We start from the raw sequence: 25,264 nt of genomic DNA, 5'->3' as shown, positions 1-25,264 counted from the left end.
AGCTATCGGATGGGTAGAAAGCCATGACCAAGATTGAACAAGGACCAGCAGTTTGGTAGTCTAATGCCTCAACTGCTCAACGACCAATATCGCTCTGCTAGACATGTAGAATGACAGGTACCCTAGCTACAGCATGAAAACACAAAAACATTAATAACTTGAACATTATTAACTTTGGACCCCACATCATATTAATAAATAATGTTGTTTTTAGACAATCACTGAAAATACAGTTTCTGCCATCAACTTTTTCGAAAAGTAGGGAGTGTCTAACAAAAAGTGGAGACATGTCTCTCTTTATTTTCAGTATAGATCCTCCTCGCAAAACTTGACCAAAATTGAGAGTTCTTAATGTTCACACAGCTGCTTCTCTTTTCTGTAAATTTCTTTCTTATTTCCTAATAGGTGGCCTCTTATCTTTCCCCAATCATGCATGATTCTGCAGCCTTGTATTTGTTCTTTATCCATTCCTGTTTTTCTATTTTGTATTTTCTGTCAATCTCATTTTTAAATATATGTAATAGCTTGAACCTAATTGATTTGATCTATTTTAATATTTTTTAATTTTACCAATTAAATTCAATACTTCCTCTGTTATCCAATGATTTCTGCTACGCCTTGTGTTTTTACCTATTTAATCTCCTATTGCCTTCACTATTTCATCTGCCTAAGTTACTCATTTGTCTTCTACGGTATTCCTTTCCCCCCGTTTCAGTCAAAATATGCCTAATGTTCCCTCTGAAACTCTCAACAACCTCTAGTCCCCCCCCCCCCCCCGCCCCAATTTATCCATGGCCCAACTTCTTAATTTCCCAACATTTTATAATTTCTTCAGCTTCACTCTGCAGTTCATAACCTATGAATTATGGTCATATTCCATGTCTGCCCCTGGAAAAGTTCTTCAGTTAAGCATCTAGTTTCAAAATCTCTGTCTTACCATTATGTAATGAATCTGAAACCTTCCATGGTCATCAGGCATCTTCCACATATACAACCTTCTTATGAGGTGCTATCCAAAATTTTCGGGACTGGTGCTACCATCTGTTGAAAACCTTACCTTTGGACTAACAGTCACCATCACCCTCGAAGTAGTTCCCATCCTCATGTACACACAGGTCCCAGCGCTTCTGCCACTGGTCAAACGTTTTCTGGAAGTCCTGTTCTTTGAGGGTGTTTATCACCTCCAGCGATGCTTCTTGAATCCTCTCTAGATTGTCAAACCCATGGCCTTTCAACTTGAGTTTCAGTTTCGGGAATAGCGCAAAGTCGCGAGGTGTCAAATCTGGTGAGTACGGTGGGTAGGGTACAACCGCCATGTTGTTTTTTGCCAAAAAGGTCCTGGAGAGCAAGGACATGTGACAGGGCGCATTGTCGTGATGCAGCAGCCAGTTATACTGACGCCAAAGTTCGGGCCGTCGTCGCCACACGTTTTCACAGAGCCATTGTAAAACGTCACAGTAGTATGCGGAATTCACTGTTTGGTTGAGAGGGACGAATTCTTTGTGCACAATTCCCTTGGTATCAAAGAAAATGATGATCATGCTCTTTACTTTGCTCTTCACCTGTCTCTCTTTTTTGGGTCTTGGAGAGCCCGGGATCTTCCACTGGGACAATTATTGCTTTGTGTCTGGGTCATAACCGTAAATCCAGTTGAATCATTGCAAGGGTCTCCGCAGCACTTTTCCCGAGATCTGCACAGATCCATCGTATTATCACCACACAACAAACACAGAGTATTACGGAAATCACTGTGGACACGCAACATGTCCTCCCAGCTGAATGCCACTCAGCACACTGACTCATCAGATATGCAGCTCTCGCCACCTAGTGGTGCAAAGATCTACTACTCCTACTTTCCAGATGGCAGCAACAGTCCTGAAAATTTTGGATTCCACCTCATATAGGATTTTTACACCAAGTGTTAGTAATAATTAAGTTATTCTCTATGCAAAATTGTACCAGGTGGCTTTCTCTTTCATTCCTTTCCCCCAGTTTATGTTCTCCTACTATTTTTCCTTCTTCCTTTGCCTACTATCGAATTCCAGTCACCCATCACAAATTTTTGTCTTCTCTATCTGAATAATTTATTTTACCTCATAATATATTCTTTCAGTCTCTTCATAATTTGCAGGGCAAGTAGGCATATAAACTTGTACGACTGTGGGTGTTGGCTTCATGTCTTCCTTCCCTTCACTAATGAATTAATTATGTTATTCATTATCAGACCTACTCCTTCATTGTCCCTATTCGAATTTGTATTTTTGGTCCTGTGCTCAACTGACCAAAAGTAATAATATGAGAAGGGAAGTTGTCACTCATCATACAACGGAGATGCTGAGTCGCAGATAGGCACAACAAAAAGACTCTCACAATTTTAGCTTTCGGCTGTTAAGGCCTTCGTCAACAATACACAGACATATGCGTGCGTGCGTGTGTGTGTGTGTGTGTGTGTGTGTGTGTGTGTGTGTGTGTGTGTGTGTGTACTGTCGACGAAGGCCTTAAGGGCCGAAAGCTATTGTGAGAGTCTTTTTGTTGTGTCTATCTGTGACTCAGCATCTCTGCTTTATGGTGAGTGGCAACTTTCCTTCTCATAATATTGTTACATTCAATCCTGGATTTTCCATTGTTTGACCATAAGTAATGGTCTTCCTGCCATCGCACTTCAAAAATTGTCACTAAACCTAAGTTCAAGCTATCTATTTCCCTTTTTAAATTCTCTAACATACCTCCACAATTAATGGATCTCTCACTTCACACTGCAACTCATCGATTCCCAGTGTTGTTGTTGTTGTTGTTTTTTTTTTTTTCCCCACAATGACATACTTCTGAGTAGTCCTGCCCAGAGATCTGAATGTGGAACTATTTTACCATGGAATATTTTATCCAAAAGAATGTCATCAGTATTAAGTCTTGCAGTAGAGCTGCACGACCAGTCTTGCAGTAGAGCTGCACGACCTCAGGAAAAGCAGTGGCTGTAGGTTCAAACTGTTGTTCCTGCAAATACAGCAAAGGCCGCTTGCCCTTCTGCAGCAACCTCGAGTTAATCTGGCCTCTCCACACGTACTCCTCTGTCCTGGCTGTATCTACAGTACAGTTATCTGTTTTGTTCTGGTACACATGCCACCCTGCTTCATGGGGCCATTGGTGTAGATTCGCAAGGGCACTGGTAAAGGCAGAGGGGGTTTGTAAACATAATCTTTGTACAATAAGGGCACAGAATACAGCGTTTACAGTAAGGAAAGCAGAGGGTGGTTCCTTTGATTTGCATCAGACACCATATTGAAACCGAGTAAACACTATGGCTAGAACTAGACATCTTTTCGAAGTGGAAGTAATCTAACTGACTAAATGAAAACCTTCATGAAGGGAAACACTAATGAAACAAGGTTTGATGCATCTTTAGTTAAAAACTCATCACCTGAGCTTTTAAATTAATTACTATTCACATGTGGAAGTTGTAAACTGCCATTGCTTTTCAGCTTCAGATGACGATAAGCTACTTCTGTTTTGTAAACATTGGTCTTTTTCTTCACACACATAATAAAACTAAGAAAGTACAAAGTTGTATACTAGCACTGTTACATTGATGACATAACTGCCTGACTGATGAACCACAAACACACATAGAACTTCTACACAATGAAATAAACAACTTACACCAAAAACTTCAAATCATAATATAAACAGAAACAGACAGCACACTAAATTTTGTGGATCTCACCATATAAAAATCAAACAAAACCTATGACTTCATGATGTTCACAGAACCAATAGCCACAAGTACCACCATTCACAATCTATCAAACCACCTGGTGGCACACAAAGAAAGCAAGCTACAGATTCATGCTCGACAGACTGAACTTAACACCCATAAGCAAACAGTTACATGCGGGTGCTAAACACAATAAAACAAATAGCAGAGGAAAATGTTTACAAGTCCCATACAACATGTAAATTAAACCAACAAATTTGTAAACGGAAAAAGAATGAATGCACCATACACACACAAAACCTTACACAACATAATACACAAACAATGACCACATACAAGACACAACACAACAACATCACACACACAAAACAAAATGGCACATACTCACCTACAATAACAAAATTGTCCACAGAATAGGTAACATATTGAAGAAACAGGGATTTCAAACAGAATACAGGACAGACAACACAACACACAAAAAACTCATAACACAGCAGACAGCCACAAATAAATTCAACAGATCAGGAATATATGAACTCACATGCAACACTTGCCAACAGTATACATAGGACAAACATGCAGGCACTTTAAAACAAGATACTCAGAACACCTCAGAGCCCCAAAAAGTAGCAGCACCCATAGCACATTTGCTGACCACCTAATAGCCCATAACCGCCATCCATCTACAATAGCAAAAAGACTTAAAAATACTAATAAAATCCATCCAAAGCCTATGCCACAACGCTCTGTAAAGGCACCTTATTTAAAACATTAAAGGAACTTAGGCAACACAAATAGCAGCTAAAGGAGCTTACACGCACGCATGCACACATACACACAAAAGGGACAGAAAAAAGTAAACAATTAAAATTCTGCACCAAACTCACTCGGGAACAAATGATCGCCAATGGGGTTAGGACACACAACAACATCGTGTACATTGCATTTCGCGAGGCAGAGGGCAACGCTCTGTAAAGGCACCTTATTTAAAACATTAAAGGAACTTAGGCAACACAAATAGCAGCTAAAGGAGCTTACACGCACGCATGCACACATACACACAAAAGGGACAGAAAAAAGTAAACAATTAAAATTCTGCACCAAACTCACTTGGGAACAAATGATCGCCAATGGGGTTAGGACACACAACAACATCGTGTACATTGCATTTCGCGAGGAGGAAAGGCAATTACAAAACCAAAAATATGCAAAGTATATTTAATATGTGCATGCAGTGGCCTCAGAATGAATAAGAAGAAGGACTAGATACAACAAAATGTGAATAACATATAAGTACACAAAACATGTTGCCACACCGAAATGACTTTTTTTCTCTAATATCAAGGGATAGGTTAACTCAATGATAAAATTCATGTTTACATTGTTTGGTTTGCAGATGATAAGCTAGTCCTGCAAACCTATATAATGTAAAATCAAGGTAAGAACAAAACAAACAAAAATACTGTCTTTGGGCCTCATTTTGTTACATCAGTTACAATCTAAAATTTGTTCACTTTTGCAGTTGTCCAATAAACAAAACACACTTATGATGGCACAGAGGTGCTGAAACATGTTAGGGAAATAAGAAAAAACAGTGTTTTGTACAAAAGAACCTATATCCCATAATAAGGAACAAGTTTCTGATATGTTGCAGCAGAACAAAAAGACAAAAAAACTTACACTGTTTTGTAATTTTGCTCCCAAGGATCACATTAAGTTTAAATATTACATACTGTAACACAACATAAAGCAACTACTAAAAATCTGAAATCTCTGTTAAACGGTGATAAATGTGTCTTCAACGGGCATTTTGTACCAAAACACGTGAATGACAAGAATAACTTTTTCTTTTCTTGTTTACTTTTTACATTTACAGACTATAGTAACACAATGCATTGTGTGCAACTATGACTAGACAAAGGGACACAATGATATGTGTTAAGACATCAGGAAATCATTTCCATAGTACTAAAGGGAGGCATAGAAGACAAAACGGTATGGTAAGACAGAGAGTAAATGTATCCAACAAATAAATGATGAAGCTGGGTGAAAGGGCAAGACTGATGAATTTGGGTTCATTTAGTCACAGTAAGTGTGTTATAGACATACTGCTATAGAGAATTAAGTTAAAATTAAAAAAAATTCATGTTCATACACAGACTGTGCATCTAATGTGAACAAAGGGGAAATAATGACACTTGTTCACAATATACCCTCCACTTCACACCATTTGGTATTTTGCAGCACATAAATGTAGATGTAATGTTTTATCCCAGATGCCTCTTTGGTCTTCAACAATGATGATTGTGGTTATCATACTGTTAAATGAAAGGGGGGAAAAAACAGAAAGATATCAATACAAATAGTTCTAAAATCTAATCAATATGCTAGACATTTCAGTTATGTAAAGATCTTCAATATAGTTTAACATGGACTCCAAACAACATTCATACAAGAATGATACCAGAAATGAAAGGAATAACAAGCAACAGAAAAAAATCATACAACTGACTGTGGACTGAACCTTACATAAGCACAAACACAAACACACACACACAAAATCATATACTAATTTCTAATGCTTCATTAAAAATAATTTGATGCATTAAAGGTTTTATTTATTATATTTTAGAAATTAAAGGATACACAGTTCCATTACTGTTCAGTGTCTTCTTAAATACTGTGCATAGTTTCTGCTGATTTTGTGGATTATATATTGTTTCAGACGACAAAATTATGTCATATTTCTGTCCTTCTTCCTTAACCAACTGTAAGAATGACTCCCAATCTCCACTGAAGAATCTGCACAAATTAAGTTTATTTTTCCATTCCTTGTGTGGGAAGTTCAACATGATATTTTGAATTGTTACTGAAGAAAGCACACTCTTATTCTGAAATTGCAATAAAAAAATGCAGAACAGTGAAGAAATTACTCAAGGAAGTACAAACACAAAAAAAATGTAAACAATTGTTAAAATTATAACACTTGTTATTTGTTTCTACACTGGTCCAGTAATCAATTAAAAATATTGTTCCAGCAATTTAAAACTCCAGAGACCCGTCTTGCTCATTTCCTCTTTCCAGATACAGTATTAGTGTTTGTCAACTACTCAAGAATGTGGACACAAAGGTTCAATTATTCTTACATAAGTTCCTGTTAATCTATCCAAGATATGACATAATATCCAACTTAACTTTGGCATTTGCAGAAACTACATTTATTCTGATATTACAAGAGAATGATTCCTGTAAATGTTTGGCTGCACAAGCCCTATCTGCTTATGTTAAGCAACAATCACTTAACTGACATTTTAAGCGATACAATAGTCACTAATATTTATTGATATATGACCATGGTAGTTTTTTGCACCAGATTATCAAATTAAAAATGCAATGAATAAGAGGAGTTTTGTGCTGTTTGGTCATCTGAGTGGCTACCTCGAAGGTTATTACACTTCCATGAACTCTAGTGCCACCAAGACAAGCAATACATGACACTTACATCACTCTTGACGGGGAGAGGAATAAACTTTGAGATTTCGACCATTCAATAGCCACAACAACAGCACATAAATACCTTCAATCTATGATACAAACCATCAACAGCACATATAACTGTAACAGCAATGACAGTGAGGGAAAAGGATTTATTAAGTGTGCTATGCTTGGTATTTTGAAACAATTTCAAGCAATGCAAATATGAAGTATCATTAAAAACCATATACCATAAACAACACAAAAGAGAATTTACAGCATTTGTAACAAATTTTTGGCAGTTTTGTAGGAGGAAAAGATGTCTTATCATATTTTTAGGATGGTCAAAATGTTTGTTAATGTGACACAAAATAAATTACCCCAGTTAATTAAAATTAGAACAGCTCTTTGCAAAAGTTGCTGGAAATGTTCACTACTGACACTGATGTAGTGTTGTGTGCAACTTATCAAACTACAGGATATGCTTTTAGAAGCTGTATCCAAGGGCTGGCGCAACAGCATTTTCATTTTTCTTCTGTAGCTTCCAGTTTGTGGGGTTTATAGGAGTGCATCTGACCCTTTAAACTGCCGCACAGAAACCAACTGCAGGAAGAAAGAACAGTCAATATTGGAAGAGAGGGTAATTTTACTGTCTTTGCTGACTGTCCTCACTTCACCAAACACTTCATGGGCTCACACATGTACAGTGTGTGCCATTGCTTCATCTTTTTGAAAATATCTATACAAGCATTCACTGATCTGTGGCAGGCTCATGTTATGCATTGGATTAAACCTTGATAGCTATTCTGTGTTTAGTCTCCCGCGGTTATGGCGATTATGCTGTTATCCTCTCTCTCCGCGAGTGGCAGCAGCAGTGTGGATTGATATTTGCACATTGTATTATCTTTGGCCTGGCGCTTATAGTTTCCGGCTGTGCTGTGTGCGAGCAGTTGGTCGGTTGGCATGGAACAGCGAGGAAATCTCCGCGGTGCATAGTTTGGCCGAGGCCGCTGGCAGCATCCACATATGGTCGGAGTGTGTGGAGCTGTTCCCATTGCTACGAGTCCGTGGCTCACTGATCCAGGACACGAAAGTTGAGTTTTAACTTAATCTACCAGCAAGTTGTGACTGTTCACACTGTGTCATTTGGATTTCGTGTCGGCTGTTGGGACATTCCCGCAAACAACAATGTGTGTTTTCAAGTTGGCAAATTTTAGCCACCCTCCGATGGAGTTTAACTGTGCTTGGTTATTTTGAATTGAAGTGCACCAGCGGAATCTTCTGCCTTGTGGCCGTTGACGTTCCGGTTAACTGCCCTGGCCGTTGATGTAAATTCAGGCAGTGTATTTTCCTCATTGTGTTGTCACTGTCCAGCGAGTGAGTAGTTTGACAACTAAATGTATAATTGGTTGTGGGCGTCAATACCTTGTACGTTGTTCCACTGAACTCCCTGTTGTGTGCTGGTTGTGTGGAGCGGAGGTTATCTTGTCGGTGGGTCCATTGACTGCCTATTGGTTGAGTTGTCATCAGATCAAGAATGGATGGGCCGACTGCTTGTCTCACCTAAACGAGCATTAGTGTTTGAATTCAAGGCCGACCCTCAGAAACTTCTGAGTGCCGTTGAGTGTACTGCCTTTTCTAATTTGTTCTTGTTGTTTGTATTTGTATGGCTTCTAGCCGATTTTTAAATTAAGGTTGTTTTGCCCTTAAGGCGTAAGATTGTTTGGGCCTTCAGCCTAATTGAAAGAACTGATTTACGATAAGGCCTTCTGCCTTTTAGATTTCTGATTTTGGTTTGAGTCTTAAGTTATTGGCTTTCAGCCAATTTTAAATTAAAGTGGTCTTGCCCTTAAGGCATGAGACTGTATGGCGCATTCAGCCGGTAAATTAATACTGTGTTTTTTTTATTTATTTTTCTTGACTTGTAATGTTTGGGCAAATAAATAAAGTTTTATGTTCGAGTGTAACTGACAGCTGCTTATTTTGTCTCCCCTTGACTGGACCAAAGCAGATTCTGAACATACCACTAGTATTAATAGTTTGGTGAAGCAATCAGAAACACTATACACTACACTATACTACATCTTCATTCAAAAACTAATAGCAGGAATGAACTGGCACAAGTTGGTCTGAAAGTTTTAATACTTCATCAACAGAAAACTTCCAAGGATGAAGACACAGGTTCTTTTCAGTATTGTCCAAATGTGATAATCTTTTAATTCCAATAGGCATAGCTAATCAATATTATGATTTCCGTGGGATTTTCTGCAGGCTATATTTCATCTAACCAATGTTTCGTGATGTCAGATCCGTTTTAGCTACAGCTTTTGTTCAATTCTGGTTTTTACCATTTTGCTACTAAGTTTTCCTTGCAGATTTTCATGGAGGTTTTTACCAACACTCTTCCACCCTTAAACTCTTGCAGTATACCATGAATACAATAACTTGGTGAATGAACAAATAAAATAATGTTATGATTCCAGTGGCGGGGAACAGTGTTATCAGTGTGCAGCCAGCCACACTTAACAAGGCTCTGCATGTACCTACAAAATGGCCAATGTCTACAGCAAGCATGTGGCACGAAAGAAAGAACTACGATTGGCTGGCTGCTGGCCCCTACAACTTGATGCATCACAATATCATTTAAAAAGTTGTTATAATAAAAATACAACACTTCAACATTACTTCCACAGTTTGAACTTAACAATGAGCACACACTGTTTTATCAGCAACACCATTTTTTGTCCTTTTCAACAAATCACTAACACATCTGCAGCTATGCTTCGAACAGCCTGTAGCTGTCACATGTCTACATATGCACCCATCTCACACGCTGATGTGCCAAATGCTGCTCCCGCAACTAGTTGGGTCCATCGCACTTTCTAATCATTCATCACTGTTTCTAATATTCTCATGAAATGCCAGGACAATTTTTGGACCAGTTTTACTTTTGCCATCCTGTAACAGTGAAACAAAATGAAGACAGACACAGCATACTCACATAATCTTGAAAGTGAACTCTGGCTCCTTTCTGCAATGCAAAAATGCCCAGTATACCATGTCCACATCCGAGATCCAGAACATCTTTCCCATCAAAATCAATTTTTGCATCTTTTATTTCATTCTCAAGGTATCTGACTAAATCAAATGTACATTCCCATACCTTCAGCCCACCTAAAACACAAATAACAAAGCAAGCAATATAGACATTGTAAAATTAAGCATTTGCAGCTGGAGATAAGAGCACGTTACCTACTAAAGAGAGTAATATTTTCTGAATTTTGACTGCATCCTAAAATATATACATTGATTGACCTGCTTTCTCACTGGCTTCCTACCAGGAAGTTTCAAATCTGCACACTCTCCACTGAAGAGTGAAAATTCATTCTGGAAACAATGCCCCAGGCTGTGGCTAAGTCACTTCTATACAGCATCCTTTTATCCAGGAGTGCTTGACTCACAAGGTATGGAGATAAAACCATTCATTAAGTTTAGAAGGTAGGAGAAGAGGTACTGAGGGAGTTAAACTGTGGGGACAGGTCATAAGTTGTGTTTGGATAGGTTAGTTGCTACAGCGTTTGCCCACAAAAGGCAAAGGTCCCAGGTTCTAGCCCATGACCGACACAGCCAGGAAGTTTCAACTCAGTGCACAATCCACTGCAGAGTGAAAATTATACTTCAAATTTCCTTTAGTTGATGTTGTCTTTAGTACTAAGAAGAAAACCCATTCAACATTCACACTAACATGCGGTCGCACATCCACACTGTTTTGTCAGTATTGGTGATGTATTTTTCTCAACAGAAATTTAAAAGCATCAAATATATATTCACCTGTAATTCTGTGGCTGCTAACTAGAAAGTGTGAATCTTCTGTCAGTTACTATACCAGATGACAAACTGGTGACTGCCTCTTCATTACAGAAAATCAAATGAAATGGAATATCCATGAAAGATCACAGCTCATACTAAAACTGGTAAAAAGTACACTTTCTTTTTCAAATACAGATGTGCCAAAAGTGCACAACATATAAAACAGAATCAAGTTGACAGAGGAATTCATCGAAGTAAAAAATTAATGAAATGTAGGATGACCAAGTCATTACTGATAAATTAGACCAGAACAGAGAAACATTTGTTGACTATTCACGTCAATACTAAGAGGAAAAATAGGTGAGATACATATTTCGCATTATAAGTTAAGCAGTAAATGGAAATCTGGGAATCCAATAAGAAAATATATCTTGGAGAAAAAAGTTTACTTGTAACCAAATGAAGGGTACAGTTATACACCATACTGGGGAAAACAACAAAACCAAACAATGTATTGCAGACAAAGCAAGAACTAAAAATGTCTGTACAAAAAGCCAAGCTAAAAATAATTGCAATAATCTTTAGAAGTAACACAAGTCTCATAACAGTGGTGCATGCAATTAGTACAGATGTGAGCCAGTTTTACTTACAGTCATGTTCTTTGTGCTTTGTAGAGCAAAATTATATCCATACACAATTATCTTACTCTCGTAACACAATTTTAGGAATTTTTATTATGGTTAAACTTTAGAACAAGGTATGTAGTTGTAGGAGATTTTTTACTGTTCCTGTTTATTCAGTTGTTGCGGAAATCTTTGTTTCTTGCAAAAATATTCTGTGTCTGTGATTATGATGTGTTTGTAATAGCTGAACTAGTTAAATGACACCATATGTTTTACAAAGATGTTGAGATACATATGGCTTGAAGTTCAGGTCCACGCCACTGTTCTGCCAAGCTGACAACACTACTGACATGCTGTACGATAAATGGATAGAATTCGTGAACACTGACGCTGACTATAGCTATGATCAAACACATGAAGAATAAATCTTTGGAACCACACAGTAAAATTTTATTGCACAACGGTTTGCATTTTTCGTTGATGATTATCTTCCCGATGAATAAATATTCTCATTAGTAACAATCCTACCATGAAGAATGGAGAACTGCAACTGCTCTTTTTCTTCATTATGCAGATTATATGTATTTTATTTGTCCTCATGACTTGGAGGCAATGCAGTAGTTCACAAATCATTGGAATTATATACATCCCAACACAGAGATTACAATGAAGATTCAGAAGTGAGGAAACCTGACTTCCTTAGACACTATAGTATAAACTGTATGGACACTTGTAAAAAATATAGTTTGGGAGGGGTAGTGGTGTGGGAACCTCGGGTAGAGGGGGAGGGGCTGTTATTTCATAGGCTGGGGTGTTCTGATGATGTTTTAATGCGGTGAGCATATGGAGGAAAGTGGTATTGGTTGCATTAATCGATGAATATATTGAAGAGGGGTCCACAATTGTTTCATTTATTGTCATCTTAGAGGGATTTAGGGACTAGCAGTTTCAGCGTTTGTCAAAGACTTTTAATGTTGCATGCCCCACACTGCCATAGACTTCAGCATTTAATTGTAAATCATTGGTCTGAGTTTAAAAATTTACTGCTGGAGGCTTGCACAAGTAAAATAAAAGATTGCTGGAGGGGGGGGGGGCAGTTAAATCAATGATAGGGAGGGAGACAATTCACTCTTCTACACTGTAGTCACATTTACATGAGTACATTTGGGTAAGTACTGCTGGAGGAAGAGTTTACCAGATACTTTTTGCGTTATTTTATTTTTTGGTCATCAGTCAACTGACTGGTTTGATGCGGCCCGCCCCGAATTCCTTTCCTGTGCTAACCTCTTCATCTCAGAGTAGCACTTGCAACCTACGTCATCAATTATTTGCTTGACGTATTCCAATCTCTGTCTTCCTCTACAGTTTTTGCCCTCTACAGCTCCCTCTAGTACCATGGAAGTCATTCCCTCATGTCTTAGCAGATGTCCTATCATACTGTCCCCTCTCCTTATCAGTGTTTTCCACATATCCCTTTCCTCTCCGATTCTGCGTAGAACCTCCTCATTCCTTACCTTATCAATCCACCTAATTTTCAACATTCGTCTATAGCACCACATCTCAATTGCTTCGATTCTCTTCTGTTCCGGTTTTCCCACAGTCCATGTTTCACTACCATACAATGCTGTACTCCAGATGTACATCCTCAGAAATTTCTTCCTCAAATTAAGACCGGTATTTGATATTAGTAGACTTTTCTTGGCCAGAAATGCCTTTTTTGCCATAGTGAGTCTGCTTTTGATGTCCTCCTTGCTCCGTCCGTCATTGGTTATTTTACTGCCAAGGTAGCAGAATTACTTAATTTCATTGACTTCGTGACCATCAATCCTGATGTTAAGTTTCTCGCTGTTCTCATTTCTACTACTTCTCATTACCTTCGTCTTCCTCCAATTTACTCTCAAACCATACTGTGTACTCATTAGACTGTTCATTCCGTTCAGCAGATCATTTAATTCTTCTTCACTTTCACTCAGGATAGCAATGTCATCAGCGAATCGTATCATTGATATCCTTTCACCTTGTATTTTTATTCCACTCCCGAACCTTTCTTTTATTTCCATCATTGCTTCCTCCATGTACAGATTGAAGAGTAGGGGTGAAAGGCTACAGCCTTGTCTTACACCCTTCTTAATACGAGCACTTCGTTCTTGATTGTCCACTCTTATTATTCCCTCTTGGTTTTTGTACATATTGTATATGACCCGTCTCTCCCTATAGCTTACCCCTACTTTTTTCAGAATCTCGAACAGCTTGCACCATTTTATATTGTTGAACGCTTTTTCCAGGTCGACAAATCCTATGAAAGTGTCTTGATATTTCTTTAGCCTTGCTTCCATTATTAGCCGTAACGTCAGAATTGCCTCTCTCGTCCCTTTACTTTTCCTAAAGCCAAACTGATCGTCACCTAGCGCATTCTCAATTTTCTTTTCCATTCTTCTGTATATTATTCTTGTAAGCAGCTTCGATGCATGAGCTGTTAAGCTGATTGTGCGATAATTCTCGCACTTGTCAGCTCTTGCCGCCTTCGGAATTGTGTGGATGATGCTTTTCCGGAGTCAGATGGTATGTCGCCCGACTCATATATTCTACACACCAACGTGAATAGTCGTTTTGTTGCTACCTCCCCCAATGATTTTAGAAATTCTGATGGAATGTTATCTATCCCTTCTGCCTTATTTGACCGTAAGTCCTCCAAAGCTCTTTTAAATTCCGATTCTAATACTGGATCCCCTATCTCTTCTAAATCGACTCCTGTTTCTTCTTCTATCACATCAGACAAATCTTCACCCTCATAGAGGCTTTCAATGTATGCTTTCCACCTATATGCTCTCTCCTCTGCATTTAACAGTGGAATTCCTGTTGCACTCTTAATGTTACCACCGTTGCTTTTAATGTCACCAAAGGTTATTTTGACTTTCCTGTATGCTGAGTCTGTCCTTCCGACAATCATATCTTTTTCGATGTCTTCACATTTTTTCTGCAGCCATTTCGTCTTAGCTTCCCTGCACTTCCTATTTATTTCATTCCTCAGCGACTTGTATTTCCGTATTCCTGATTTTCCCGGAACATGTTTGTACTTCCTCCTTTCATCAATCAACTGAAGTATTTCTTCTGTTACCCATGGTTTCTTCGCAGCTACCTTCTTTGTACCTATGTTGTCCTTCCCAACTTCTGTGATGGCCCTTTTTAGAGATGTCCATTCCTCTTCAACTGTACTGCCTACTGCACTATTCCTTATTGCTGTATCTATAGCATTAGAGAACTTCAAACGTATCTCGTCATTCCTTAGTACTTCCATATCCCACTTCTTTGCGTATTGATTCTTCCTGACTAATGTCTTGAACTTCAGCCTACTCTTCATCACTACTATATTGTGATCTGAGTCTATATCTGCTCCTGGGTACGCCTTACAATCCGGTATCTGATTTCGGAATCTCTGTCTGACCATGATGTAATCTAATTGAAATCTTCCCGTATCTCCCGGCCTTTTCCAAGTATACCTCCTCCTCTTGAGATTCTTGAACAGGGTATTCGCTATTACTAGCTGAAACTTGTTACAGAACTCAATTAGTCTTTCTCCTCTTTCATTCCTTGTCCCAAGCCCATATTCTCCTGTAACCTTTTCTTCTACTCCTTCCCTTACAACTGCATTCCAGTCGCCCATGACTATTAGATTTTCGTCCCCCTTTACATACTGCATTACCCTTTCAATATCCTCATACACTTTCTCTATCTGTTCATCTTCAGCTTGCGACGTCGGCATGTATACCTGAACTATCGTTGTCAGTGTTGGTCTGCTATCGATTCTGACTAGAACAACCCGGTCATTGAACTGTTCACAGTAACACACCCTCTGCCCTACCTTCCTATTCATAACGAATCCTACACCTGTTATACCATTTTCTGCTGCTGTTGATATTACCCGATACTCATCTGACCAGAAATCCTTGTCTTCCTTCCACTTCACTTCACTGACCCCTAATATATCTAGATTGAGCCTTTGCATTTCCCTCTTCAGGTTTTCTAGTTTCCCAACCACATTCAAGCTTCTGACATTCCACACCCCGACTCATAGAACGTTATCCTTTCGTTGATTATTCTATCTTTTTCTCATGGTAACCTCCCCCTTGGCAGTCCCCTCCCGGAGATCCGAATGGGGGACTATTCCGGAATCTTTTGCCAATGGAGAGATCATCATGACACTTCTTCAATTACAGGCCACATGTCCTGTGGATACACGTTACGTGTCTTTAATGCAGTGGTTTCCATTGCCTTCTGCATCCTCATGCCGTTGATCATTGCTGATTCTTCCGCCTTTAGCGAAAATTTCCCACCCCTAGGACAAGAGAGTGCCCTGAACCTCTATCCGCTCCTCCACCCTCTTTGACAAGGCCATTGGCAGACTGAGGCTGACTTCTTATGCCGGAAGTCTTCGGCCACCAATGCTGATTATTTATCAAAATTTAGGCAGTGGCGGGGATCGAACCCGGGACCAACGACGTTTTGATTATGAATCAAAGACGCTACTGCTCGACCACGGGTTATAGAGTTTGTTAAAGGTTATTGGCAGATGTATAAGCCAAAGGTTGTAAGTTGAATTATTTATGGGGGTGGGGAGTTTAATTTGGTTAGGGTTAATTCTGGGTTTCGGTATTGGGGTCATTATGTAGGTGTTGTTTCTGTGGGGCGTTGTGAAAATTTTGTTTGGATTGTGGTTTCCTTTTGTTTGAAAGGTATAAATGATTTAATTATATTTTTGTTTGGGTATCATGTTGAAAACAGGTTATTTGGTGAGTGGGTAGTGGTTTAGGGAGAATAGGGTTTGGGATAAATGTATGACATTAACGGTTTTCATTTTGTTTTGTATGTATGTGTGTGTGTCAGCGTGTGTGGGATGTGGCAGATAACTTTGGTTGGTAAGTATGTTTTCATGTTTTTACTGCAGTATGTATGGTGTGTGTATTTAGGTGCATAATTATGTTTTAATTGTTTATCAAAATTGATGTTAACATTTTTTTTATGAATTTTTGGATTGTGTCACTAGTTGACAGTAATAATGATTGACTGTGATTGGTGGATATTATGGATTTTGTTTTAACAATTTCAGTCAGGTTAGTGTCAGTAATAGATGGATGAGGAAATTTTGGTTTCTTGCTACCACGGAATTTATTTAAGCTATATATGACAAGCGAATTTCTGAACCCAGCTTTTGGAGCTATCAGCAGTTTCATGGATTTTGTCTGAGTTATATACATCAAGTAAAATCCCAATATAAGCTTTTGGAGCAACGTGTGGTTTTATGGAGTTCATTTGAGCCATATGGGTCAGCTGAAATTTCCAATACCAGTTTTTTGGAGATTTATTCATGCGTTGGTATTATAGAGTTCACTTTTTCTATTTGTGTTTATTTGTATATTGCTGCTTTGTGGACTTTGCTTGCTGGATTTTTGCCTAAGTTTTTGTCTTGATATGCCTTCAGTATTATCAACCTCATATATTTTGTTTGTCTGAGCCCAAAACCCCCTAATTCCTATGGTTGTCCTAGTTTCAAGTTCTTTTTCAAATGAAATATATTGTGTGCAACATTGGCTGTTGATGTCTTTGATGTGTGATGTGGTCACCATAAGGGCATGATCTTGATGATGTGATGGTCATAACTGACAGCCTGTATTGGATGTTTCGATATGTCTGATGATCCAGCAGAGGGGACAACCATACGAGTTGTCAGATACTGGAATAAAGAACACAAATTATAGTGTATTTTGGGCATAGTGGGTATACAGATTGAAACAATCAGCATAAAACAGGAAATGATGAAGGATGGGATCACACCACTCAAATGACAAATAACTTAAAACCAAGGGTGAAAAGTAAAAATGACAGCCTGGACTCCGCATATCAAGGCAAAATTGGTGTGCATACATGCATGTATTAAATGTTCTCTCTGACACCAAATTACACACCAAGGCTCAAACACAGCCAAGTAACTTAATATTTCTCAAAATATAAAAAATAACTGCTAGCACAAACATGCACTTCCATAGAATTGGAAGTCTGGTCCCTTCCATATCAGCACCGTTCCACTGAAATAGCTGCTTCTGTGGTAATAGAGGATAAAAATTCATGAATGCCATATATGACATGTTATTTGTGGTATCTCAGTTTTATTAGCAAATGTGATGAAAAATTAATTTGCTAGATCTCAGTAGTATCCAATGACCACAATATTTTGGCAGTCTGAGTAGGGATACTTCCAGCTATTTCTTCCCCTTACCCACAGTTCCCTCACTGACTGGTATGCTACCACTTGGAAGGGATGGTTCCAGGGCAAAGGGCTTGTGGCCTAACCTCACCAAAAAGATGATGTACAACTCCAATACAGCCTGCAGCCTCTATGCAGTGCTACATTTGCAAGTTTCTCAAACCTCACATCAGATAATATGTCAACACACTAATCCTGTGGTCTACAGGTGAGAATAAAGCCAGCATTCAATAACCTTGTGTGGACTGTCATTTGACACTGTCTATTGTGATCATTCAATGAATGTCTGGTCCAATATCACAAATTTCACACAAAATGAAGAAGTCTGTATCCTAAACATTGAGTACCTAAAAAGTATATTCCCAATTTTATCATCTGCTCTCAATCTATCCTCCCAAGTGCATGCTCAGTAGCTAATTTCTAAAATTTTCAATCATTCTTTGCAAAGCAGTTATTGCAAAGAGTGTTCATAACGAGAAATGAGAAATGGTAAAGACAAGTGACTGCGCCTGAGCATCAAAATAATGTCACTGATTGAGAATGATTCCATCAATAAATATAAATCCACTCTGTTGAGGCCACATAGTACTCATGACAGCAGAACACAAATTTCCACTTTGTATTCATAGAACGGGTGGTAACACTATAATGGTTCAAATGCTTAATAGTTGCAAAGAAGAGTTCTGCTAACACTACTGCTTATGCCACCAATAATCAGCATCCTGTTGTCACCAAGCATTAACACAGAAATAGTGGAAATTTGTGTCAAATTAAATAAAGCTTAAAGTTGTTCCACCATGAGAAAGACTGGATCTGCATCACCATGAAACTCTAATTGGTCTGAACGAAATTCAGCACAACATGCTGCAGCACTGTAAAATATCAGAAGTACACTATGTGACCAAAAGTATCCGGACACTTGGCTGAAACTTACAAGTTCATCGGCCCTCAATCGGTAATGCAAGAATTCAGTATTGTGTTGGCCCACCCTTAGCCTTGATGACAGCTTCCACTCTCATAGGCATATGTTCAATCAGGTGCTGGAAGGTTTCTTGGAAAATGGCAGCCCATTCTTCATGGAGTGCTGCACTGAGGAGAGCTATCGATGTCAGTTGGTGAGGCCTGGCACGAAGTCGGCATTCCAAAACATTCCAAAGGTGTTCTATAGGATTCAGGTCAGGACCCTGTACAGGCCAGTCCATTACAGAGATGTTATTGTCGTGTAACAATTCCACCACAGGCCGTGCAGTATGAACAGGTGATCGATCGTGTTGAAAGATGGAATCGCCATCCCCAAATCGCTCTTCAACAGTGGGAAACAAGAAGGTGCTTAAAACATCAATGTAGGCCTGTGCTGTGATAGTGCCATACAAAACAACATGTGGTGCAAGCCCCCTCCATGAAAAACATGACCACACCATAACACCACCGCCTCCGAATTTTACTGGTGGCACTACATGCACTGGCAGATGACGTTCATCGGGCATTCATCATACCCATACCCTGCCATCTCATCACCACATTGTCTAACGTGATTCATCACTCCACACAACGTTTTTCCACTGTTCAGTCGTCCAATGTTCATGCTTCTTACACGAAGCGAGGCGTCATTTGGCCTTTACCGCTTGACCATGAAATCCAAGTTTTGTCAGCTCACACCTAACTCTCACAGTACTTGCAGTTGATCCTGATGCAGTTCGGAATTCCTGTGTGACGGTCTGGATAGATGTCTGCCTATTAGACATTATGACCCTCTTCAACTGCTGGTGGTCCTATCAGTCAACAGACACGTGTCCCTTCATATTTCCACTTCACTATCACATCAGAAACAGTGGACCTAGGGATGTAGGACATCTTGCATACAGACGTATGACACAAGTGACACCCTATAACCTAACCATGTACGAAGTCCGTGAGTTCCGCAGAGCGCCACATTCTGCTATCTCATGATGTCTAACGACTACTGAGGTTGCCGATATGGAGTACCTGGCAGTAGGTGGCAGCACAATGTATCTAATATGAAAAACATATGTTTCTGGGGGTGTCTCGATACTCTTGATCACGTAGTGTATCTTGCAAGCCATGGAAACAGTGAATCCTATTGTCGAGTTGGCATAAGATTATCGCTGACTGCTGGCAGCGTTGTTGCCAGCTTTAAACTGCAGAGGAAAAATGGCAGAAAGCAAAACAATAATATTCTATAAAGCTGTGCCAACACTAACGCATTGCCCTAGAGATATTTACAAAATCTTGTTGGGTGATTGGTTGAGGAAGGCATGCAAAGCAGTCGTATCCAGCTCCCCTGTAACTCTCTGAGATCCTCTTACATCACCTTGACTAAAATCCACTTTCTTAATAGGCCTACTTTTGAAGAGTTGTATATTGCATAACAATATCTCTCTACAAAGATGGCCGAGTGTGGAGAGGATAGAAAATGCTTGCACGGGCTACAGCATGATGTAATTAGAAAAAACTTCCAAATACTGTTTGACGTGTTCCAAATGGGAAACAGATGGCTCATTTCTACTGACACGAAATAGTCAAAAGTACATGCAATAGATATGAGCACTGCAATCTGTGAGATTGGTTGCATCATTGTTTCCTATTGCAAACCTTAGGCCTACCAGAGATCTGGGCAAACAAGTAGAATGAATAGCAGTGTACTCAGGAGCCAAATGATCAATTTTGGCTCCACAAGTTCTAAGAAGCATCTACTATACTTGAATGAGAGAAATACTATTTCAACTAATTTCAAATATTACGGTGTGACATATGATAGTAATCTGCATTAGGTCTTCATATGAGAGGTGTCACCTCTAAGGAAACCAAGTCCTATTCCATGTAATGATGTAATGAGGCTTCTGAAGGGAAGTGGTCAGCATGACGGACTGCCGTCTTAAGGCAGCCGGGTTCGATTCCTGGCTGGTCGGGGATTTTCTCCGCTCAGGCACTGGGTGTTGTGCTGTCTTCTTCATTTTTTCATCCCCATCCAGTACGCAGGTCGCCCAATGCGGCGTCGAATGTAGTAAGACCTGCAGCAAGGCGGCTGGACCTGCCTCATACGGGGCCTCCCGGCCAATGACGCCAAACGCTCATTTCTATTTCCATTGATAAGTTATCTGGTGGAAATTGTTTAAATATTGTCAAAAGGGCATTAGGCAATAGGCACTGATCGAATGAGACAGCATAGCTGTTGAGGCACTGACATTGTATTCAAAATGATGAAGTTTGTTCCACCCATCCACCCAGATTTAGTTTTTATAAAATATTTCAAGCAAATGTCAGAATGATTTGTTCAGCAAGACACCTGTCCTATTCTCATAAAACATGGGGTCTACTTATATATTTTGTGTTTATGTGTATAAGAGATATTTCCTTTCATTGCATTATGATGACAAATTGTACATCACTGTGAGATGATCGCTGCATGAATAAATAAATAAGTGGAGATCACAGGAAGCAATGTAAGAGGCTTACTGATTCTTGATTAGGCCTCATCTGTATTCTTCTGTTTCTGTGTGGTTCACATCTGATTTCAGGCATTAAGTGTGTAACACAGATACAATAAGATTATTCCAGAAAAATAAAACAGCTGTAAAATGAATAGGTAACAAAAGACTGTCACTCATAATGGATAGTATTAGAACCAGAAACATTCAATTTGATTTAACAACATGCATTTATTCTTTAGAAAATACAATTGCGTTAAATGAAAACGGTGCATCCACTCTAAGAAAACGTAAATATTCAATGAATATAACTACAGATAAAGTTAAGTAAAGCAGAAAATTTCTCACGCACCTTCATACTTGGATGGTACTATGTCCGTATGTTGTTCTTCTGCATTTAAAACATCAGAGTCTAATGTTAATTCTTGGAGGGCAGAAGTAGGGTTTATATAACATATATTGGCTTCTGTTATGGATGAAACTGATGAACTTTTGATGCTGACATCCAGAACGTCTGCTTCGAATTTCACTTCCTCTGCTGGCGCCCAATTTAGCAAATTGGCGATTACACCACGCTGTGATTTGTCGGGGCCCACATCGTCTGTTTTTGAAAACCCAAAAGCAAACATCGTATCTCACAAATATGCTGGATAAATTTTCTTGCATATAATATAGGTATGATCTTCGTAAACACTTCACTAACCCAAAGAAAATGTTTTTACTGTGAATGAATTCTATGGAATCACATAGCCCAGACCATTTGTAAACAGTGAAAGCTCTGTTCGAAAACACATTTGAAATCAAAATAAGCGCCCTTCCAACCAAAGACATCTACATGGCAAAGTTGAAAGTCCGCACGTCCTTCCCCCAGCCGTAGAGAGCTCAAGTTTCGGTAGCATTCGCTCCCATGTTCATCATCTTTAACTGTGATATCTGCATTACAGATGACCTTTGAGCTACGCGCTTGGTAGTTTTAATATCTCTGAAAGCAAATAATTAGATGTTGTTTATATTGCTATAGTGTGAAGTGTGTTGTGTGCGTGGTGATTGACAGTCCAATTCGTTAACGATGCAAAGAGAAGAAAAACAGTTGGACGCGGCTTTAGAAGCCTTGATATTACGTGTGAATGATTTGAAAACCTCTATCGGTTCAATGCTTTTCAAATTAGAACATGAATACGAAACCATTAACTGGCCAACTTTCTTGGATAACTTTGCTCTAATGTCAGGTCATCTGACATCAATATCCAAAATGCTCAGTCATGACAAATCACCGGCGCTGCGTAGCCTGACAGTTCTTCCTCTGCTTTTGAGCCCTGAAAGAGATGAAGAACTTGTTCGTCTTACCGAAAATCGTATTAACACGTTTTCGTATGATGTTGTGCCAGATTATTTGCGAACGAAACCAGAACCCGAAGTTGAACATAAAATGATGCAGATGGAACACAAAGCAGCAAACTTAAGTTTCGAAACAGCACAGAAACAAGTTAGTCAATACACAAAAGTAGTGACACAAGTTTGGGAACTTGTTAGTAAGGCACGAGAGGAATGGGAAAGTGAATCAGGATCACGATCTGGTGCAAACCAGACGTCATCTATGGCAGATACACACACTCTTGTTGCAGCAGTGGGTATGGGAAAAGGTCTAGTCCCAATGGTTCAACAACAAGTAGCTGCAGGACCTCCAGGAATGATGGTAGCACCAGTGGGTCGACCAGGTGCAGGAGCACAGCAGCCAGGAGGGCCTCTGAATCCCAACCAGCCAGTACCTATGGGACCAATGGGCAAGGCACCTTCATCAATCAAAACGAACATTAAAGCAGCGACTCAAATTCATCCATATGGACGATAAAGTGGCTTTACATATAGGCCTACCAATAATGGTAGAATGATCCACACACATACATTCGAAGTAAAAGACTGATTGTTGTGTTATTTATTGATACTGCTTTATATCATTGTTTTGATTCAAAACATCCTTAAAAGTGTTTTAATTTATAAATGTGGTTGAAATGAATGTGTAAAAGGTTGGTTTGCAAGCTTTGTAGAAAATCAGTTCTGTATACTGAATATGGCTTGCCACCAATTTTCTCTTGTGTGTTTTGCATATGATGATGTTAGTACAACATTGCAGCAGCACAGTGTACATCATAGAAATCCAGTCTCTCTGACTGTTGTAGTGTAAGTCAAGTTCAAAGTTCAGTGCCTTTTAGACCTTTCTATAATCCATTTTTAGATTTCTTGAATGTTGTTCTCCTCCACCTCCACCCCCCACCCATTGTTAATGAAATTTGTTTTTAACCCCATGTTAAAGCTGATATGCAAGTGTATTCATATTTAAAATGAAATGGCAGCTTAAAATTATTGAAAATGTAAAATTGTTTACTGAATCAGATGTAGGACATGTATACCTGCCTTTCAAGGGTATGCATATACTTACTCCCAACGAGCCTTTCAGACATGTGTGATGAACCAACTTAGATTCTAGCTGAAGTCTGCCTGTTAACCAATCTATGTGAGCTACTCATTGGAAGAGCATTACTTGCAAATGGTTACCTAGCTGTTAGTCATAGTCCAGTGCGTAAGTTCAAATTAAAGCATATTCTGCTTAGTAGTAAGAAATTTATCATTGTGATATGACATTTAATTGGTATTTGGAGTTTAGTGAGCTCTGATGAATAAAAAATGAATTATATATAAAAAATCTTGTACACAAGACTATTTGTAGGTGTACAGTATTGATGAGCAGAACTGATCATCAAACAACTATTTTAAACTGTTGTCATGGAGTATACTTTAAAGCATGCCTTTTTTGTGATATAACATTTGTTCATCTTAGTATTATTGTTGAGTAGTGGAGTACAGCAAATCCTTTTACCCTGGGATTTCGGATGATTGTTGTACATGCACACTGTGTTGTTATTCTGTGTTTCCTGTTTACAACATTCAGTTATTCTTGTTGAACTGGTACTGAGTGTAAGGATGGCACTTAACTGTATTCCTCCTCCCCCCCCCCCCCCACCCCCTTTCTCCCATAATGTTGATTCAGGGGTCAAGTGATTGTTATGAGGAGGCTGACTTGTAGCAAAAGCAGAAGTATAGAATCATTGTTGACAATATTCACTCCATATTTGACACACATCATTTTGAAGTGTGAAGACCCTACTTTTCAATTCACACAGATAGAGTCCATTGTTACCAACTTTTGCTCTAGGTCTATATTTAAAACGATATTTTCTATAGTCAACTAAAACTCAAGTTAAGGTAAAACATCGTAAGAGAAATTTTAAAGGAATATTTGGGTGCACTTTATGTACAAAGGCCGTACATCACCTATGAATGAGGCCCGAGAGTTACGAGAGAGAGAGAGGGGGGGGATGACAGATCACTCTTACCTGAGAGTATGCAATGTAAGATTGCTGCTGTAACTTTAATGTTGATTGAAGAGATATGATGATCTTCATTTTAAATTATATGTATTTGAATCAAGATGATTTTGCATTTTAAGACTGAGTTTTCTTAATGTTGAACAAGGTAAAATAATTGAATCTGTGGTTCATTCTCTCAGTTGCCACACTGAAAAGGCATGTACAAAATCATGATGTAGGCGCGCGAAGCAACTGTACTGCATACAGAAACTGTCCAGGATCGTATTTCTTAATGTGAATACTGTACATTTGTACATTATGCTTAGTTCTTTGTGTGACTGTTTGATAATTTCAAAGATGTTTTCAACAAATACATGAAAATTAATTTTTCCATTACTTCACTACAAGCGCAGTTCATTTTATGTTTTTTAATCTAAGAGAAAATTGGCAAAATGAATACCTGGGCAATACCAAGTATGTCAGATAGCGAAATTTTAAAAGTGAATGCTATAACACACACTTAAGATTACAATAACAGCAACATATTGGTGCAGCATTACAGCTCC

General features: G+C 38.9%; 2 protein-coding genes across 2 annotated transcripts in view; one reads left to right on the top strand and one right to left on the bottom strand.

Annotated features, from left to right (window-relative positions):
• The window catches only part of LOC126419852 (histidine protein methyltransferase 1 homolog), a 48,153-nt gene extending 25,893 nt beyond the window's left edge, over nucleotides 1-22,260 (bottom strand). The window contains exons 1-3 of the mRNA XM_050087108.1: nucleotides 21,683-22,260; nucleotides 10,188-10,360; nucleotides 6,359-6,603 (exon numbers count right to left, since the gene is read on the bottom strand). Of these exons, the coding sequence (XP_049943065.1) occupies nucleotides 6,359-6,603; nucleotides 10,188-10,360; nucleotides 21,683-21,959 (695 nt within the window). The 5' untranslated portion in view covers nucleotides 21,960-22,260. The remainder of the gene's footprint in view (nucleotides 1-6,358; nucleotides 6,604-10,187; nucleotides 10,361-21,682) is intronic.
• A 23-nt stretch (nucleotides 22,261-22,283) lies between these two features.
• Nucleotides 22,284-25,045, top strand: LOC126419853 (mediator of RNA polymerase II transcription subunit 8). The gene has a single exon (XM_050087109.1). It carries the CDS (start codon nucleotides 22,400-22,402, stop codon nucleotides 23,180-23,182), a length of 783 nt encoding a protein of 260 aa, XP_049943066.1. The 5' UTR covers nucleotides 22,284-22,399; the 3' UTR covers nucleotides 23,183-25,045.
• Nucleotides 25,046-25,264: the final 219 nt, after the last annotated feature.

Source organism: Schistocerca serialis, chromosome 9, assembly GCF_023864345.2.
Source record: "Schistocerca serialis cubense isolate TAMUIC-IGC-003099 chromosome 9, iqSchSeri2.2, whole genome shotgun sequence".
NCBI lineage: Eukaryota > Metazoa > Arthropoda > Insecta > Orthoptera > Acrididae > Schistocerca > Schistocerca serialis.
This window is presented reverse-complemented; position numbering and strand designations above follow the sequence as displayed.

Bases quoted from the DNA above. Each gene is read 5' to 3' on its own strand.
- LOC126419853 (XM_050087109.1), top strand. From the start codon at position 22,400: ATGCAAAGAGAAGAAAAACAGTTGGACGCGGCTTTAGAAGCCTTGATA.